The sequence below is a fragment of the Pteropus alecto genome, unplaced genomic scaffold, assembly GCF_000325575.1.
Source record: "Pteropus alecto unplaced genomic scaffold, ASM32557v1 scaffold67, whole genome shotgun sequence".
In the NCBI taxonomy this organism is placed as follows: domain Eukaryota; kingdom Metazoa; phylum Chordata; class Mammalia; order Chiroptera; family Pteropodidae; genus Pteropus; species Pteropus alecto.
The window spans coordinates 3173627-3193315 of record NW_006441061.1 but is presented as its reverse complement, the minus strand read 5'-3'; the positions used below and the strand labels follow the sequence as shown (position 1 = coordinate 3193315).

Here is a 19689-nt window from a genome sequence, read left to right as displayed (position 1 = left end):
CGCTCAGACTACAAATCAGAAAATGTGTTTAGGAGTTCTATTCAAAACAAACAAGAACAACAGAGGTCACCAGATTTAAAACAGACTGGCTGGTCCCAAACACACAATCTGAGGGTCTTTAGAATAATCTCTCATTTCTATCCTCTCAACTCTCACCAAAAAAAAGATGCAGGGTCCAGTACGAGAATATACCAACATACGGGTAAAATCGTCCAATTATAAATTTCATGTTACTTCACTACAAAGCCAAACACGTGTGGAAAAGGTTGCCGACAAGCAATCCTTCCCAGAAGTCTGAGCTCTCAAGACAGGCAGTTTTACCAAAGAGGGAGGGTGTGGATAGGGGTGGGAACCTGAGGGGTGAGGCCAGGTCTTATCCCCCTTCATGGCCAGCTCTCAACCCCCTGGAGAGAAAGGCCATCTCCTAGGGGTGTGGCACAGCCTTGACAGAAACACGAGACAATTAGATTCCTGTTTCCAAGTAGCAAACCTGCTCAGTGGGGAGCACGTGCCTGGACTGGCAAGGACACTCATTAACAAGCATCTTAATGGCCTCTCCTTACTTCTGGGAATAAAGCCTTAACGCAGGATGTCCAATTAAGCCAGTCACTTGGCAATGCTTTCCTTAATCATAACCCCTTCTGCCATCTCCTTCCTAGTCCAGGGTCCCCTAAAAATCCAGGCTTTTTAGGGAAATGGCCAATCTCAATGTACCACCTAATATTTTTTTCCATATGAATCTTTCAGAGTAGAGAGACCTATATGGCCACTTCACATGTGGCCTTTAAGAAAAAGCTGGTATTCTGTGGATAAACGAAAGCTACTTAGCCCAAAGGAAAAAGACACGGTTTTGCATATGCTGAATACAGTGTGTCTCTCCCCTCTATCAGCGACTGACTAAATCCTCTCTTCCCAGCTACAGCTTAGTGTAAGGCTCCTCCGGCCCCCAAATAAACTAGCAACAAAAAAAACTGCTGGCAAATCAGTGGCACATCTTACAACAGAAGAGCTCTTTTAATTTGCATTTAGATCACCCCACCAGTGCTTAACCGGAGCTCACAGAACCAAAAGTAATCAGCTCCAAAGATACATTCTGCTTCTACTCCCAGAGCCACAGGAAGCACGTGTCTGGCAATTTTAGAATCGCAGTCAAGGAAATGCACATTAAACAGGAAGATGTCACATGTCATCTTTCAGTGCCATCACAACTGATGGGACCAGGCACTGCTCTGTTCTTCTGGAAGGTAATCTGACAGTAATTCACAAAGTCTTTAGCTTTTTCTTTTTTTTAAACGTCAAGCTTAGAAGAAAGTTGCCAGAATATGACGACCTTTATAACCGACCTTTCACCTAGCTTAACTACTTATTAACCTTTTGCCTCATCTGCTTTCTCTCTGTATATATAATTATAATCACACGTTTTTTCAAACCATTTGAGAGTAAAATGCAGATATTCTGACTCTTCACTCCAAAATCTTTCAACATGTTATTTCCCAAGAACGAGATCATCCTCTAAATAACGTCAAACTGATTACTTTCAGGAAATTTTATCATTAGTACAAAACAGTATTATCTAACATGGAATCTGCAATCAAACTTTGATAATTATCTCAGTACAGTTTTTACAGCAATTTTTTCTTGATCTGGGATCATACGTTGCATTTAGATACTATCTCCTAAAAAGTGAAATAGCATATTGTTGACAAAACAATCCCTATACCTACAGAAATAAAAGCACTAGTATATAAAGAGATTTTATATAGAAATCTACGTTTAGATACAAGTATACATATAGATGTTTACTGTGCCATTATTTTTAGTAGCAAAAATCTGGAAACAACCTAAAAGGCCATCAGAAGGGATTTGTTAAAAAAATCACAGTATATCCACACTCCTGAATATTATACAGCTATTAAAAATAGAGGATTAGATCTATACATATTGACCTGGAAGGATGTCCATATCTATTGATGATAAGACAAGTTCCAGTGTTGCTTTTTGCTCTGCTTTCAGACATTGGGGGTAAAAGGACTGAGATCTACCTGCAGAGTACCCCCAGTAAAAAAAAAAAAAAATTGAAGACCTTTTAAATGATTTTCACCTTTTTTAATACAAAGTAACACACATTTATAGAAAACCACATTAAATGAATGCATGGTTTGACAACTTATTATAAAAGGAACACTTTATAACCACTACCCAGGTCAAGAAATAGCCACCCCAGTTGACAGATGAATAGACAAATGTGGTATGTACACTCAATGGAGTATTATGCAGCCTTAAAAAGGAGAGAAATTCAGACACTTGCCACACGATAGACAAACCTCAAGGACATATACAAAGTGAAATAAACAGTCATAAAAAGACAAATACTGTATGATTCCACTTATATGAAGTGCCTAGATTAGTCAAATTCACAGAGACAGAAAGGTGAATGGTGGCTGAGGGTAGGGGGAATGAGAGTTGTTTAATGGGCACAGAGTTTTTGGTTTACAAGATGAATACAGTTCTAGAGATTCGTTGCTCAATGATGTGAATGTATTCACACCACTGACCTTAAAATGGTAAAGACGGTAAATTTTATGTTGCGTATAGTCTACCGCAATTTTTTTCAGAAGTCACCTAGGAGTTCCTCCATGTTCCTTGTCCCAATCACAAGTCCTTTCCTCCCGTCAAAAGTAACCACTATCCTGATTTTCTTCAAGTTTCCTTATTATTTTATCACCTAAGTGTGTACACCAAGGCATCGCAATGTCATCTTGCCTGTTTCTTTTTAATTTGATGCATATTTCTTAAGTTTCTTCTAATCCACAGGCATTCTCTCCATCCATTTATCTTCCCTATAATGTATCTGCGAAGAATCCAGGCCATCTGACCTACACGGTGCCTCACACTCATGGTGCAGATCAACATGTTCCGTGTCCTCGGTACTTCCTGCAAGTTGGCAGCTGGAACCAGAGACGTGCTCCGTCACAGGTCCGACCCCTTGGCAGGACGGGAAGTGGTGTCATGCTGTTTCGACAGGAGGTACACGTCTCTCCTTCTGTGATGTTAGTGGCTATGGATGTTTGATGCTTGTATCTATATATGCACTGGGATTATAAAATGATAATTCCAATGACATCATTTCTTTCCCATTTAATAAATGAAATAATTTAATAGAGAGAAACTTGCCCTCATCTACTATTTGGTTACGTAGTACAGATCAAAAGTAAAAGGCAGGACAAATACTGGATTCTATCGTTATAGTTTTCAGTTTTTAAGATAATAAACTGGTTCCCTATCATCATCCAAAGATAACCTATTGTTGGATGGGTTTCAATCAATCGCAATTATTATCCTTTTGAAGCACAAGGGGAGCCTCCTGGGGCCGGCTCCTGAGTCCTTCTGACACGGCCCAAGGGTCCCTGCACTGGTCCTGGAAAGCTACACCAGGCTTACCTTGAACACTTCCTATCCTGGAGTGGGAGTCGACCAGTTCTCCAGGAGGCCCAGGTTTCCTTTCCTTCAGTGGTAAATCGAGACCACAACCTGGAATTCATACTGATCCTTCAAAATCAAGTTCGGAACACTTTTTTTTCCTAACTTACTTACTTGATCTCTTCTGTATTACATCTGTATCTCCTTTTGATATTTCTTCCATATCGAAAGTCCTGGTCTCAAGGACACAAGGTATAAAGGGTTACAGTATCCCATAACTATCCATTTACTTTATCCTACATTATACACAACAGTCTCAGAATAACCACACCAATGCTGCCACTAGCACTATAATTACTGAGAAAAGTTGTGGAATTGTATATGTGTTCTCTCCACTCTCTTCCATTTTCATACCTTATGCTATAATAGTCACATTATACCTATGAACGGGCATAAGGCCATTACATACTATGCTTTCTCCCTTTTAATCCTCATTTAGTCTTAATTCTACTGTCACTGAATGTCTACTGCTCTCCACCAGTCTTTATAGTGATGTTTCTCTAACGATTTTCATTGTCCGAAGCTTGCTCTCTATAGTAGATTCCTCGGGAAGGGCTCACCTGAATAATATTCTCTGAGGCCTTGTATGTTCCTAATAGTTTATCTGTGCCCTTTATACCTGAAATCAGTTTTGCTGACTATAAAATCTTTGGCTCAATTTTTTTTCTTTCCCTGACTTGTTATTCTACTTTCTTTTGGCAAAAAGTGTTTCATCGAAAAGATCCATGGTAATCTATTTCTCTGACGAGTCATTTGCTATTTTGCTTAGATGCCTCGAGGATTTTCTTTTCCTTTAATATCCAGTAGTCTACCAAGTCTACGTCTGTGGCATTGCCCACTCTGGGTGGACACTGTCAGCTTCGTGGTGTGCTCTTTCAATCTCCCTGTGTGTGTGTGTGTCTGTCTGTCTGTGTGTTTTCTTAAATTGTAGTTTAAGTATCTATTCAATTCCCTTGCCATTTTTGTCTCCCCTTTCAGAGATTTCTATTATCCGTATGTTGGATTTTCTTTGCCCATCTTCAGTATTTGCCACTTTTTTTGATCTTAAAAATTTTCCACCCTTAAGGCATTTTCTGTTACGTTTAGCAATTCTTATGTTTCTTTTAATTCAACTTTCGTTTCTAAATCATTTTTTTTGTTTTCACATCTTTCCTAAGTCCTGTCACCTCATTTCTGAAATTTTTCCACTTCAGGTTTATGCTGTTTATGCGTAACAGTGTGGTCTTAACGTCTCTTAGCTTATCTTGAAATAGAGTTACAGTTTTTATGTTTTGTGGCATATCTTTCTAGCACGCTTTCATTATCTATAGGGAGTCTCTCCTTACTCATTTCTTCTTATAATAACTGAAAGATCTGACATCAATAATTTCCTCTTGCTTATTTTTATATAAAATTAGTTTTCCTGAAACTGAAAGATTTGACATCAATAATTTCCTCTTGCTTATTTTTGTGTAAAATTAGTTTTCCTGAACTTTTTAGAGGAAAACATCGTTCAGGGTATCTCTCCTAACTTCACATAGCTCTCCTTTTGGTTATTTTCACCCAGTTGCTTTTTGAGATCTCTCTCTTTCTCTCCCTCCCTCCCTCCCTCCCTCCCTCTCTCTCTCTCTCTCTCTCCCTCCCTCTCCCTCTCCCTTTTATTTAGACCTCCTTTTTCCTGAACCATAACTTCCCCAATCCTGATCACTCTGTTTCCACTCCCATACTGAACTTCTCTTTGGCGTGGAGGCTTGTCCTGGAAGTGAGCCCTGGCTGGTTGGTGTCAAGAGATTATAGTGGCTAGTCCACAGATCTCTTCCGCCCATCCATTATTTGAGTGGTCAAACTCCCTCTCAATTTCAGTTGCTGTTCTCACACTGACCTGCCAAACTTTCCAGTGAATTCCTGTTGGAAATTTTGCGGCTCTCCAATTCTCAAGTCTGTCGAATGCCCCAATACTTTCTTCTGCCTTCTCCTTTACAGAGGCTGATACTTTGCAGGTCTTGTTGATGGTGGCGTAACCCCAGCCGCTTGTATTTTTGGTTTGACAGGGATAACTTGGCATCTAGTCTTATTGTAAATATTGTTAATGTGTTTCAGAGTCTGCTGTCTAGTTGTTTGTGGATGTTTTTTTTATGTGGGGTTAAGAGAGAATTAAAAACTAGGCTGCTCCCACAATCTTCCTAGACTCGCTTCAATGATTTTTAATGGATTTTGTGTCTGGCTTTTTCTTTTTTTCATATCATTCGACAGAAAACTAAAATACCAGGGGGTCTGGTTTAATTCCAACACCTGGCAACTTCAGTGCTTCCCCAGAGACCAAAGACTCGAGGGGACTTGGAGCTACAGACGCACTGACTCTGGCAGGGGCAGCCAGCGATTTAGCACCGAACCCTCAAAGCATTCACCAACCTCCCTGCTGTCTGCCCGGCTCCGAAAACTGGCCAGCGGCAAGCCAAGCCACGCCACGCTCTGGGGCTGGGACCAGAAACCTGGGACCAATGTCTCACCAAGGACTCCTGCTGGGCGATGCTGTTCCAGGAGCAGCCTAACCCTCTGTCATTCCACACAGGGAGCAACTGCAGAGGGGTCTGTAAACCTCGCCGCTGCTTCATTCCTTTGCAAATAGAAGAGAGAAGCTCAGCCATCAGCCAGCAAGGTCCACGAAGTCTTCTGAAGCAGCGGTCCCCGACCTTTTATGGCACCAGGGACCGGTGCTCCTGCGAGAATCTAAGGCCTGATGATCTGAGGTGGAGCTGAGGCGGTGATGCCGGCGCTGGGGAGCGGCTGCAGATAGAGGAAGCTTCGCTTGCCCGCCCGCCTGCCGCTTACCTCCTGCTGTGCGGCTCGGTTCCTAACAGGCCACAGACGGGTACCAGTCCATGGGCTGGAGGTTGGGGACCCCTGTCCTAAAGGAGAGACCACACGACTTTGTGGCTGAGTACAGACTAACCCTGCACTGCCCAATATGGCGGTCCCTAGCCACATGTGGCTACTGAGCATCTGAAATGTCACCAGCACTTTAAGTTTAAAAATACACATTGAGTTTTGAAAACTTACTTTGAAAAAAGAATACAAAATGTTGCTTACTTGTTAAAATGATGAAATTTTAAATATACTACGTTAAACAAAATATATTTTTAAAGTAATTTTATTTTATTTTTTTAATGTGGCTGCTAGAAAATTTTAAATTGCAAGTGTGGCTTGGATTATATTTCCGTTGGATGCCGCTGGTCTGGAATGTCAAACAGCCCTGGTTTTAAATCTCAGATACAGGGTGCCGCGTGCTGTGTGAAGAGGTGACTTTCCTCTCTAAGCTCTGGCTCGCTCATCAGCAGACTGGGAATAATAAGGGTACCTAATGGACAAGGCTGTCGTGAGAAGCAAATCAGAAACACACGTACAACATTTAGCAGAAGACCCCGACACACACGGGCTGCCCTGTCGTCAGCATCCAGCTAAGCAAACAAGAGCAGGCGAAGGTTTCAGACTTGGCTGTGCCCGCCCCTGATTCAGGCACGAAAAATTAATCTCTTAGATCCTTACTTTATTGATTAGAAAATCAGGAGCTAATAATCTGCCTCGTCGGGTTGTTCTGAGGACTGCATTCTTTCAGGCAACGTGTATTGATTGAGCACCTACTACGAGCAAGGCATTATTCTGGGCACGGGGGCAAAGTCACGTTTAAGTTCCTGTCTTTCGGGAGTTTATATTCCCATGGAAAAGAGATACCACGAAAATATTACTAAATAATGTAATGCTGGGTGGTAACAAGTCACAAACAAGACAGCAGAATAAGGGCAGAGGGAGATGGAGAGATGCCACTTCGGCCTGTGAAAGTCCCCTCCGAAGACTGACGTTTGAACAGAGTGAGACGTGAAGAAGAGCCATTAGGACTGAAGGAAGAATAAGCGCGGGGCCCTGGGGGATGCCAGGGCAGTCTGGGGAAGAGCGAGAGCTGCGGCACGGCAAGGAGGCTGGGCAGGAGACAAGGCCGGGCCAGAAGGCAGTGGGCACCGGAGGCCTGGGAGCAACTCCGGGTCTGACCGCAGGAAGAGGGAGCTGCTAGGGTCCTCCTCGGGTTTTGAAAGGGTCCCACAGACATCCTGAAGGGAGAGACGCAGGTGCCGGGCTCCGCATGGCCTGGCACAAAGGAAACACAGGAGCCAGTGACAGGGCAATGAGATGGGGCCCAGTTGGCTCCCACGGCACCCCGGGCAGCATGAAACCTGCTACAGCAGTGGGGACAGAAAAGAAGTGGGCACAGGGAGTGTTCAGGGGGACAGTCCATGGTTCTGCGAAGCAGCACAGCCCCGGGACAGCGCTCACAGTCGGGATGGAGGTCATCCCCGGGGCCACCGTGCTCCCTCCGCCCTCAAACCACAAAAGGAGGAACCCAAGGCGAGGCCCAACGGGGAGCAGGCTCTGCCCCTCTGTCGCTCCCCCGCCAAAGAACGGCCCCCCGGGCAGACCAGCGGCAACTCGCTGGTTGAGGAAAAAACAATTTTTAAAAATGTACCATTATCACTGCCCAAATAATATCTATCATTGCAGAAAATGGTCACTGTAAAAATGTAGAAAGTACAGATAAATAAAAAGAAGAAAAATTAAATTCCGATTACCTAGAATCCTGTAACCAGAAACTACAGTAAACAAATGTTGGCTGTATCTATTCAGATATTTATGAGTACGTAAACATCCAACCTAGACCTTTTCTTATACAATTATAAATATGTGTGCACTGTACATGGTTTTTAAAAATGGCATTATTCTCTATAAATTGTGCTGTAAGCTGCTCCTCTCACTTGCTATTTATATAGATTGTGTGTGCCTCCCAAGTTGGTTCATTTCTAGATTGAAATAATCCTGCAAGGTATTTCATAAAGAACATTTTATTCAACAATCCCCTGTTGTTGGGTATATGGGTTGCTTCCAACCTGAGCAAAAAGCCCTGAGCAGTGACTCCCCCCGCCCAACACCCAGCTGTGGGCCCAGCACCCACGTCGGTTCTGTTACTTACAGCAAACTCCTCAGGGGTCACTTTCAAGACGTCGAAGACGACAGCGTCGTAGCTCTTGCTGGCATAGTCGCAGCTCTGGCCCTCCAGAGAGTCGGAGCTGCTGCTGCCCTGGGGAGGACGGGGAGAGATGGGGCCGCCTGAGTGTCTGTCCCGATGACCCCGAGTCACTGCCTGCCGCGCCTCAGCACAGAGGACGCGCTGTGCTAAGCGCTTCGTGTGCATGATCTTGTTGAATTCTCGTAACAACTCTCTGAGTACACACTGTTACTGCTCCCATTTTATAGCTAAGGGAGTAGCAAACTGAAGAGCCAGAAAGTGAACCTGGGTTTGTATCTCTCTGATCCCGGGACGCGTAACTTCAATCACTGCAACCCAACTGCCCCCAGCTGGCTGGGTGGTGGGGGAGTCAAAAACACAGCCCTCTCCTCCCTCAGAGAGAACAGGCCTTCGCATCTCAGGAGGCCTGAGGAGACCACCAGTTTTGTTATGTCTTTCAAACATTGCCTGGTTTTACGTTTTTTGGGTTTTTTTTTCTCCTTGAAGTCACTGCAGGAAATGATTTCACAAAACATGAAACTAGCTCTTTTCACATGCGGGCCACTTAAATTCAAAGCCTGCTAGGGCGTTGAGGAAGCGTGAGTTATATTTAGGAGAGCCCCTCATCAGGGAGAACACTGTGAGCCCCCCAAGAAAGGGTCCCCCACAAAAGGGCAAGTGTAAGCCCCCCGAACGCGACCAGTTGCATGAAACACAACAGCGTGGGGATCCCAGAATCCTGAACATACCTTCTCTTCAATTTAATTCCATCAAATTCTACTTTGGGGAACCAATCACGTTTACCACCCCAAAACTGTGCCCCATTCATAAATCGTTTTATTTGTCTCAGTCCGTGAAGAGGGATTTTGTGGTTTCCATTAAGCTCAACATCTTGGACTGGGATTTAGAGAATACGCTTTTATTAATTCCCCTTTATTTCACTCTTTCTTATGGGTCTATCTGGAAAAACTTTGCAATCTTATTGCAAACTAGGCCAGTGAGGGAAACCAATAGTCAACAACTGAAAATGTGAGGTTAAAAGGAGGAGCATAAACTTAAACCTGTAGATTTCAATACGCCTGTGTCATTTAAAGGTTTTACAAACGAGTCTACCAAAAGCTCTCAGGTGACCTTGAGAAGCAGCACATCGTGGCGGGCGAGAGCCGTGAGTCAGAGAGGCCTGGCTAAAAGGCCAGCTCCACGCTAGCTGCTGCCTGACCTCAGGCGAGTTACTGCGTTTTCCTGAGTCTGTTAACATCTGTGAATCGGCACTACTGGGACCCCTCCCCGGGGCTGCGGGGTAGGTTATATACCGTGAAGCTCACACGGCAACTGGCAGACCCTCCCCCTGCCCCCCACATCACACACACACAGACCCTCCATCAGAGATGCTGATTCAAGGGGCCTGGGTGGGCTCAAAGAAAAGCAAATACCTGCCGCTCAGGCGTGGCGATTATAAAAGCTGCATGGCCGATGGGACCGTCTCCCCCAAGGAGAATCTGTGTTAAACTTTTGAAAAGTAATAAAGGTCAATCCTGAACGCCTCTGGAGCTGGTGGTCTATTCTACCCCTCAGTCTTACATGCAGACCGTAAGCGGATGATACGCACAGATCATTCTGCACTTCCGCAGCCGCCCTCCAGGGAGCAGGCTAAACCGGGTGGCAGGGCAGACTTCTCCATCAGGGTTAGGAGCACTGGCTGGAGTCACAGAAGCCTGGCTTTGAATCCCCACCCACCGCTGACCAGCTGTGTGTTTGAAGCCAGTTTAGTCACCTCTCCCTGCCTTGGTTTCCTCATCTATAAACTGGGGGTGAAACAACGGCCCACATCCGATGAGGTTATTGTGAGGACTAAGGGAGGTAATGCCTATAGAAAACGCAAGCGTGTCTGGTGTACTAATTAGGGGTGCGTGTGCGTGTAAGCGTGTCATTCAGCCACCAAAATTTATTGAGCACTTCGATTATACATGTGTTCATTCATTCATTCGACAAATATTGATCAAGTACCTACCACGTTCTGGATACACATGTACACGTAAATGTATATATACACAAATGTGCACATATACACAGTATATACGTGTATGTGTGTGTCACGTTCTGGATACACATGTACACGTAAATGTATATGTACACATATGTGCACATATACACAGTATATACGTGTGTGTGAGCACATATGTGTATATATACACACAGAGAAACTAGACAGGAAACAAGTTTTAATCTAGATGGAATGTACGAGAGTTTGATCTGTCTAGTTACCAGAGTCCATTCTTGGGATTTCAGGTTTTAAATTTTCCTGTAACATCCATTTCATCTGCTCCAAATATACTCAAAAAGGGGCTTTATTTAATCAAAAATTGCCTCAAATACATGAGGTGGTGGCGGTGGCAGGGGCGATGATGCAGTAACTTTATTTAAACCTATATTGGTGCCATTGGGGAATTTTAAAAGGTCCCCACAAGTCTGCTTTCAGAACCAGAGATCAAAAGAAGGAATGTTTTGAAAGGTTTATGAGAAATGAATTAGTTCCTGTGAATTTCGAGCTGATTACACAGGATCATTTCAAACGCCCAGCTCGACCATGTGGGCCTTGTGAGCAAAGAACACTGACCGCTGCCAGGCTATCGCAGGAGCCAGGCATTACGCACTGGACACTGTGGCATCCCTGGGCCTCAGGTGACACCCACCCCTGCATGCCTCTGTTCATTACAGAACTTGGAAAGCAAACTCCCGAGCCCCCGGGGCAGGCGCCCTGGCCCCGACCACTCAGACCACCAGTCCTCTCGGCCGTTTCCTACTGAGCAAGGGAAACAGGAACCCAGGGCCAGCTGGAACCCCTCCTGTCTGACTTCATTCCGGAGTGTGGGACTTATTTACCATCGGCGGTGGCTTTTCTTGGGAAACGTCTGCTCTCTTCTTGCCACCAAAATGGAATGTGGCGCTTACTACGGCTGGACTGGGCAGGTATTTGCTTTTCTTTGAACGACTTCGGAAAACACACTGATCCTCGAGGCTGACCGCCTCCCAAATCTCACGCCTGGCGCGGCCAGGGGCCTCGAGAGCGCGAAGAATGGGGGCATTCACGAGCCCTGCAGCCTTGCTGTCCGCGGCTCAGCTGGGGCCCGGGTCGGCTGCAAGAAGCCCCCACCCCCGGCCCCGCCCCCAAAACCTCTGTACCTGTGGAGTGGCGGAGGTGACCGACACGCTAGCCATCAGACCATTCCTCTTGTACATAGTCTCCGGGCCACAGGGAGCTTCAGGGCAGCCTCCGACGGTGACATAACCTGTCTGCAGAAGTCCTGCAAGGCAAAGGGGCTCGTTAAACCAGCCTTCCGTACGCCTCGCCCCCACCCCTGGGGAACAGCTGCGCAGACTTGAGCAGATGGCCCCAGAGGAGACCTCTGAGGAAAGGTTACACGCCAGGGGCCTTTGGGCTAAACGTGGCCCACAGATGTAGTTTGTTGGGCTTGCACAGACTTCAACGGTTTTTAAATTAATCGCCGATGTGTAAAGCACAGAGAATTCTGGATTTCTGACTCTTCTTGACAATAGAAATACCTGGCAGTCCTGGGCCCACATTCCCACACGGCAACCATCGGCTGGGCCGAGAGGCGGCCGCCCACCTGGCCTGTACAGCCACTTGGGCATGTGCCTGGCCCTGCAGGCACTAGGGTTTGTGACCTTTGTTTTAAAATGAAGGCAGGTGAAGAAGACGAGCGACTGCATCTCCCTGGGCACCGGCCGGTCTCGTCAGTAATAATGTGAGTGACGGACTAACACCTGTGTGATGCTCACCACACGCTATGCACTACACGTAATTTAACTCACCCAACCCTCACGACGGTCCTCAGGTAGGTCCCGTTATTACACCCACCTTACATTTAAGTTAAGGCACAGAGGTCGAGTAACTCGTGCTTTGGACCGTCTGCTCGTTCTGCGCCACCAGCCTGTCACCATTCAAGACGCGGCTCAAATTTCACTTCATCTGATCATCACGCCTGGACCACCCAAAGCGAAACCAGCTGCTCTCGTGCCAATGTGTACACAACTGCAGAGGGGCATTTGTCACATCACCGGACACGGCAGAACTGCAGCCGCACCAGCTTTTTAGCAGGAAGATGACCAGGAGAGCAGGGAAGCACCGGAGGGAAGCCGACGGCAATCGTCCAGGGAGGAGATGGGGGGTCAGAGAAGAGAAGACAGACGGGGACAGTGAAGACAGAGACTGAAGAGAGGGTGCCGAGGGGGTCAGGGAGGACGGGCTGAGGATGAGCGGTTTCTGGCTGAGGTTCCAGGAGGGGGCCATGTCCTTCATCAAGCAAGGGAACAGAGGGGTGTAGCAGATGTGTAGGAAAGATGAATTTAATTTGAGACATACTGGATCTGTCCTGTCAAGAAAGGTAATCCTGGAAAGCAAGGAAGGTCAAGTCCAAAGGTCACTGGGAAGGATGGCCTAGAGGCAGATGGAAAAGAAGGTGTTAATTTGCTCTTGACTCTGTCTACCCATTATGCTTCCTAGGGGCGGCCTGAGCCAGACTCCTGCATGTCTCGCCACTGACAAAAACAGCCTAATTTATGGGCAGTGCTTCTCAGACAAGTAATTCTTCACGTGGTAAATAAAAAGAGGACCAAGCAGAATGGAACACCCTGTCCGGGGCCCAGAGAAACCCGCACTGACCCACATCAGTCCCTGAGGCCTGGCCAAGCCCTCACTCCTCCTCAGGGACCAGACTCCCACCGAGGGGGTCAGCCCGACTCAGGCCACTCCGAGAACCCCTTCTCCACCACGGGAGGGCCCCTGAAGATGGGAACCAAGCCTTCCAGGCCAGACTGCTTGGACCAGAGTGGCCACCTGATTGGTAACGCAGGACCCTGAGATCCCCAACTCTGCCCGTCAGGCAAACTGAGGTGCTGAACCCTTAGGAGTAGAGGTCGGCCATCCCGTGGGGACAGGTAGGTCAGAGCGGGGAGGAGGTAGACACAGAGAGACGCTGAAGAGAGAGCTGCATCTAACATACAAAGAGCGGTGGGCCTGGGTCCCACCCGGGGCTGCGACTAGTGCCTCCTTCTCAGGGTCACGGACTTAGATTGCCAGAGACCTTGACCAAGGCTATTTCCTAAACGCCCAGTTCATGCCAAGACACCAGAAACCTGGCCCTGGAAACACGGGGGCTCCTCTGCGACGGGGGAAGATGTGCGCACCGGTCACTCATCTGCTCCTCGTGCATCTGCCCGTCCGTTCCCTGAGCGTCTGCGTTCAGGAGCCAGGAGTCCCTAACCGCTTCTGTGCCTTGGACCCTTTGACAGTCTGGTGAAGCCCGTGGACCCCTTCTCACAGAAATGTTTTTAAATGCATATATAAAATTACACAGGAAACCAATTACACAGGATTACTCAGGAAACAAATTATATTAAAATACAGTCATTAAATGACTTTAAAAGCAGTTTGTAATGTACTATGTAGTATATGTATTTCTTCGTGTATGGGCACACATGTGTTTATTACTGAATTAAATAACAAGACCTGTTGGTGGGCCAATAACTACCATAATGTCAAAGTGGTTATGAGCACGGGCATTCTGAGATGCCCATGGTCACTGTGCGATATGATAATACCTATGATTTTTATCGGCGACGAAGTCCGAGGTACTGTAACTATTATTATGATTCATTGTCTATGTTAGTAACTGAGAGACAGGCCAAATTTCAGTTAGAAGTCTGTGAAAATAAAGATGTCATGTTTTGCCCACCCGAATTCAGAGATGCCTGGTCGAGAAGCCCTGTTCCGGGCACCGAGGACATGAAGTGAGCAGGCCCTGTTCCCCCAGGATTTACACTCCAGGGCAGGCGTCGGAAAATACACGTGAACAAAGAAAATAACTCCAGATCATGGGAAACGTCGTGAAGAAATAAAGTAGCGGGGAGACGCATCTGCCAGCGTGGTCGACGAAGGACTCTCTGAGGACACCACGTCTGAGCTGAAACCTTAGGAAGGAGTCGGCCATAAACACCAGTGGGAGGGTTCTCTGCAGCGAGCGTAGCAGCGAGTGCAACGGCCCCGGCTCGCACATGAGCTTAGCAGCCTTGTGATGGAGGCAGACGGTCAGGGCCGGACCTCAGACGGGGGACGCAGTGGACAGAGCGGCAGGAGCCGGAGCGTAGAGGGCCCTGCAGGCCATGGTGGGGAGTGTGGGTTTTACTGGGCTCTGAGCACGATCGGATCTGTTTTGAAGATCGCCGTGGCTCCCGTGGGGAGATCTGGATGGGAGAGCCGAGGACTGGAGCAGTGAAGCCGGTGGGGGTGAGAGAGGTCGATGGCGTGGGCTGCTGGATCTGGGAGAGGGTGTGGCGGTGGAACAGACAAGACGGGGGGACCTCACGTGAGCAGCGGGGAAAAGAGAAGACGACTTCCAAGCTCAGGGCCGTTGAGACCGGGCAGATGGTGGCCCAAGTGCCCCACGCAGCAGCGGCTCATTCATTTGTTCACTCGACACCCATCCCCTGAGAGGGACCCGATCTGGGGATCCAGAGTCGAAGATGACACAGCCCTGCCCTCCTAGATCTCAGGTTCACCTTGGGGGTCAAAGAAAACATCACTGAGAAGAGCGGCTGAGCTGGGTCTTCACGGACGAGTGGAGGTGTTGGAGGCGGTCCGAGCACGTGTGGAAGCACGGAGCCGGGAAGGGGCCGGAGATGCCAGTGTGCCCAGAGCACAAGGGAGTAGGTCTCCCCTTCTTACTTCACCCCAGCCCCACGTCCGTCCTAAATTAACACGGCACTGGGGACACAGTGGCAAGGGAGGCGGGCGCGGAGTTTGTTTGAGCGGATGGCCCTGACTCTACAGCCACAGCCACAGCACCCTGCCTCCTGCTCACTCCCTCGTCTGCTCAGCAACCTCGGCGAATCTTTTCCCAAGTCTGCGCTGTGCAGAGGAGTCAAGCCAGCCCCTGACCTCAAGGAGCTCACGCGCAGTCCGATCCCCACTGTCGCCCTGACAATTTACTAGGCACTGACTTCGTTTCAGGCTCTGGCTAAGGATTTACATGCATTTTACAAAACCACTTTACGGACGAGGAGACTGGGGCGGAGGGAAACCACGCTGTGACTGGGGACACACCCGCGCTGACTGTGTCCCCTGCGGCACTGGGAGGCAGTCTGGCATCAAGGTAAGTGCATCGGCTTTCTGAGCTTGGCCACGTTAATCTGCACACCCCAAAACCCTATCTGTCCACCCTCCCTCCCCTGCCTCTCTCACCTCTTACGCGTGAGTGCGCAAGCCCACACACACACACACACACACACACACACACACTCTCACACTCGCTCATGCTTCCAACGCCTCCCTGGAAACCAAAACACTGCAGGAGAAAAGTGCTTCTCATGATGTAACTCCGCAGGAACGTGGCCGCTGTGTCAGAACCACAGAACAATCCCACGTCTCTTGTTTCTGTGACCGTCTGGTCTGGTGTGTGTGGGCTCCTGACGAGGGGAAGGAAAACCCACTGGTTCCCTTCCAGCTCAGGATTCTGCTTCAGCGTTTCAGGACCAGGAAACCAAGATAATCACATGTGACAGTCTGGTGCGGGTCACTAAGGAGAAGGCAGAATAAGCACTTTTTCCTGAGCTTACGGAGGTTGTTTCAAAGACAATACACACGTCCAGGGATGTTCGGCACCAGAGAGCGATCGCTTCCAAATATTCGAGGATGAAAACGGACTGCACGCCCCGCTCAGAGCCCACGTCCTTGGAGCATGCCGGCTGCTCTCTGCGGACCGGTCAAAGCTGGCTCCGCCCTCCTGTGCCTTGACCAGAAGCTGTGACAAGGACGAACAGGAAGGAAACAGAGTTTTTCTGCCCGCGACCCCTCCACCAATTTTGGGTCCACTTCAGGAGCAATAAGTGTGTGTCTACACATGCACGCGCACGCGCGCACACACACACACTCTCTCTCTCTCTTTCTGAACCAGACACAGGATGTCAGATTCTGTACTGCCAAAAGCCTTCCCCGAGAGTGACTTCACTCCGGGGCCGGACCACCTGCCAGCAGCCCAAGGGAGGCCCCCCCTGTGCAGGCCGCCGCGGCTGTTATCTCCGCCCCCTCCTGACCCTCTCCAAGCGGCCAGACCTCCTTCCCTGGCAAGCAGCAGCGTCTGGGGCTTTCAGAGAGGCCTGGCCACATAAGCACATGCCAGACCTGCGAGGCCTTCGCTCGCTGCGGCGTCCCCCCCGTGCCCTGCCCTGCTCCTTCCAAACCACCCCACGTTCCCGGCCAACACCTCCCCTCCTCACTGAGGCAGAGAGAATGGGCCAGTATGGGGGTGCAGGGGAGATGGCTGAGGAGGCACCACTGTGTCCACATGCCACTGCGCCTCCGTGGAGGAGGAAAAGCAGCCGCGCTTGGGAGGGAGGGCTGGGTTTGGAGACTAAGGGTCTGCAGACACCATGAAGAAGGGATAAAACTTATGAAACTGAGCCAACCTGCAGGAAAAGGCCAGGAAGGGTATCTTCTCAGGGAAAGGCTGCACTGACATTTACGGAGCTGAAACAGGGCGACCCGCAAAGTCACCTGACAGGCACTGACCACGCGCCCCGTCCCCCCCCACACACTGTGTGCTGAAGCCAGGGGGCGGAGGTGATCAGGCCTGTCATCCTCAGAAGCCCGAAGTCCAGCCTCACCTTTTGGGGTAGGAGGACTTCCTGAATTTCTTACATAAAAGTAACACATGTGCATATTAAAATTATACAAACTGAATAAGAAGGTACAAAGTGAAAAAAGGCAAGTCTCCTCTCCCTACAGCCACAGTCCCCGTGCCCAAGGTCGCACCGCATGCACTGCAATGCGATGTTCACGCGCACACCCACGCACAGACACACGGAGACAAACAGATGAGTATATACGTGACATGCATTTCAGAGACCTGCCTTTCCAACACTAAAAATAATTTAGTTCTTTTTGACATCCGCTAACGAAGAAAAAACTTTGGATAAAAAAAGCCATGACAAATCACCAACACTTTTAAATGAATTTATGGTTTAAAAGCCACAGCAATAGCTACAGCCATTTGGAAAGCAGTGAGATGTATTTACGGCACCTATTCTGCAGCCACAGACAGCGCTCAGGGCACACCTGGACTGGGCGAAGCCTTGCGACAGCCTGTGGCTGAACACCCTCCAGGCCCAGAGGTGCATGACCTCGACGGCAGGCCTGCTAACGCCAAGAGCAGGGCAGCTACAGCGCCATCTCTGGGGACCCGGGCACCTCTGTGGCTCCGAGAGCAGATAATCAGCATTCGATTTCCCACCTATCACTTACTTTGTGGCCTTGCCCAGGCCAAGCCTCACCTCCTCGTCTGTAAAATGGACAGAATCATGGTGCCTCCCTCACAGATGCTGAAGGGAGTCACAGGTGAGGCGTGTCAGAAGCAGCTGGCACAGTGCCTCCGTGAGTGACAGCTACTGCTGGTGTTAAGACAGCTCAGCACCCCGTCTGCCTCCCTGGGGCGGGGGTAGGCCTGGGCAGCGCTCTTAGCGCACGACCACGAGAAACCCATCTGAAGTTAAGGCAGTGGGAGGAACATGAATGAAGAATGTGCTTTTCTCATAAAACCAGGACAGGATTCGCTAAGGGAAACGAACCCTCTGGTTGGCAGGGCAGTTCTATTCTAAACCCTCTATGAAAAGGCACCCACAATCACTCCTGAAGGCAAAGGACTCTCCCTTCCAGACCACGGCCTGCAGCCCTGGTGAGAAGGCAGGCCCGGTTTTCCACGAGGCCGGGGAGGATGTCCCACCTGCGGCCGCTGGCGAGAAGGCAGGCCTGGTTTTCCAGCAGAGGGGGAGGGGCAGAGTTTTCCGTTAGGAATGCGGGAGGCCTAGGAATACTTGGGGAGGGGGCTCACAGGGAGCTCCGGGAAATGGAGGTGAACGGGAGAGTGAGGGAGAGAGGGTGGTCCACCGGGACATCCCAGACACCCTTGACAGCACTGAGGGCACCCTGGTAGGTGCTCCTCCATTCTGGTGCCTGGGTGGCGACGCTTCCCTTTTTTTCAAATCAGGGATCCTGGTAAACAGACCAGGGACAATCACCCCATTCGCTGTCCCTGACTGCACAGCCCTCGGTCAGTCACCTACTTCATCGTGATTAGGGTCCGGTAAGTGTCTGCTCCAGGGAAAGGCGGCGGTGTTATCTGGAACAGGGGGAGCAGGCTGTGTCCTCCCTGGGCGACCAGCAGCCATCTCCCCGTCACACTCCTGCCTCCTCATGATTTATTCTCGACACAGAGTGATCCCTTTTCCTGTATGCAGTGTATACCTGTAGCTGCAGAAACGCAGGCTGCATCCCGGATCTTCCTCCAGAAAGAGACTAGAAAAAGTCCCTTGGATAAGACAAGACAGTGACCTCATTATACAGATGCAAGCAAGAGGAGAAAGAATTCTGCCAAAGGCCCAGACGCTGCAGAACCACTGAGAACGGGGCCGAGGACGGGGCCGAGGACGGGGCCGAGGACGGGGCCGAGGACAGCCTTCGGATCCGATGCACGTGTCAGGGAAAGGCCGACTCACAGACAGGAGTTCCTGATTCCCCCAGTGGCAGCTGGGGCAGAAAGGGAGGGCAAGAGATGCGGACAGGAGATGGAGGCTGGGGTTCTCTGGGCACCCCTGAGCATGTTCTCAAGCACAAACTAAGGAGTCAGTGGAGGACGAAATATGAAAAATGCAAGAGAAAGAAAGAGAGGACATCTGACAAAGCAAGTCTCGGGGAAGACGGCAAGGGTGGGACTGTGTCAGCTGCTGCCACTGCCCTGGAGAAGAACAGTGAGGCCACCGCTCAGACCTGCCCTGGAGGAGGGGTGGCCCTGGGGAGAACCTGCTTCCCACAGGGGTACCAGCCAGCCAGGCACCTGCAGCCACACCTGGGGGCCCGGTGAGGTCTCTCGATGAGGTGCTTTGACCCAATAGGTAAGGGACGCAGAAGCACAAAACCCAGACCATAAACTTCATCCAGTGAGGACCCGATGTGATCTTCTGGACAGACAGACTGGGAGCCGTCACAGACTGGAGAAGACTAACGAGACTCGGCAACTCAGCGCGGGGAGGGGTCCCGGACTGAACCCTGGAACAGGAGGAAAACGTCAGAGGACACTGGCGATGTGCAGAAAGGTCAGCGG

The 19689-nt window shown here is 49.3% G+C and overlaps 1 protein-coding gene across 1 annotated transcript in view; it reads right to left on the bottom strand.

Moving 5' to 3' along the window:
- Positions 1-19689, bottom strand: part of RALGPS1 (Ral GEF with PH domain and SH3 binding motif 1) — a 229692-nt gene that overhangs the window by 194538 nt on the left and 15465 nt on the right. Inside the window, exons 2-3 of the mRNA XM_025051195.1 lie at positions 11699-11820; positions 8480-8587 (exon numbers count right to left, since the gene is read on the bottom strand). Of these exons, the coding sequence (XP_024906963.1) occupies positions 8480-8587; positions 11699-11755 (165 nt within the window). The 5' untranslated portion in view covers positions 11756-11820. The remainder of the gene's footprint in view (positions 1-8479; positions 8588-11698; positions 11821-19689) is intronic.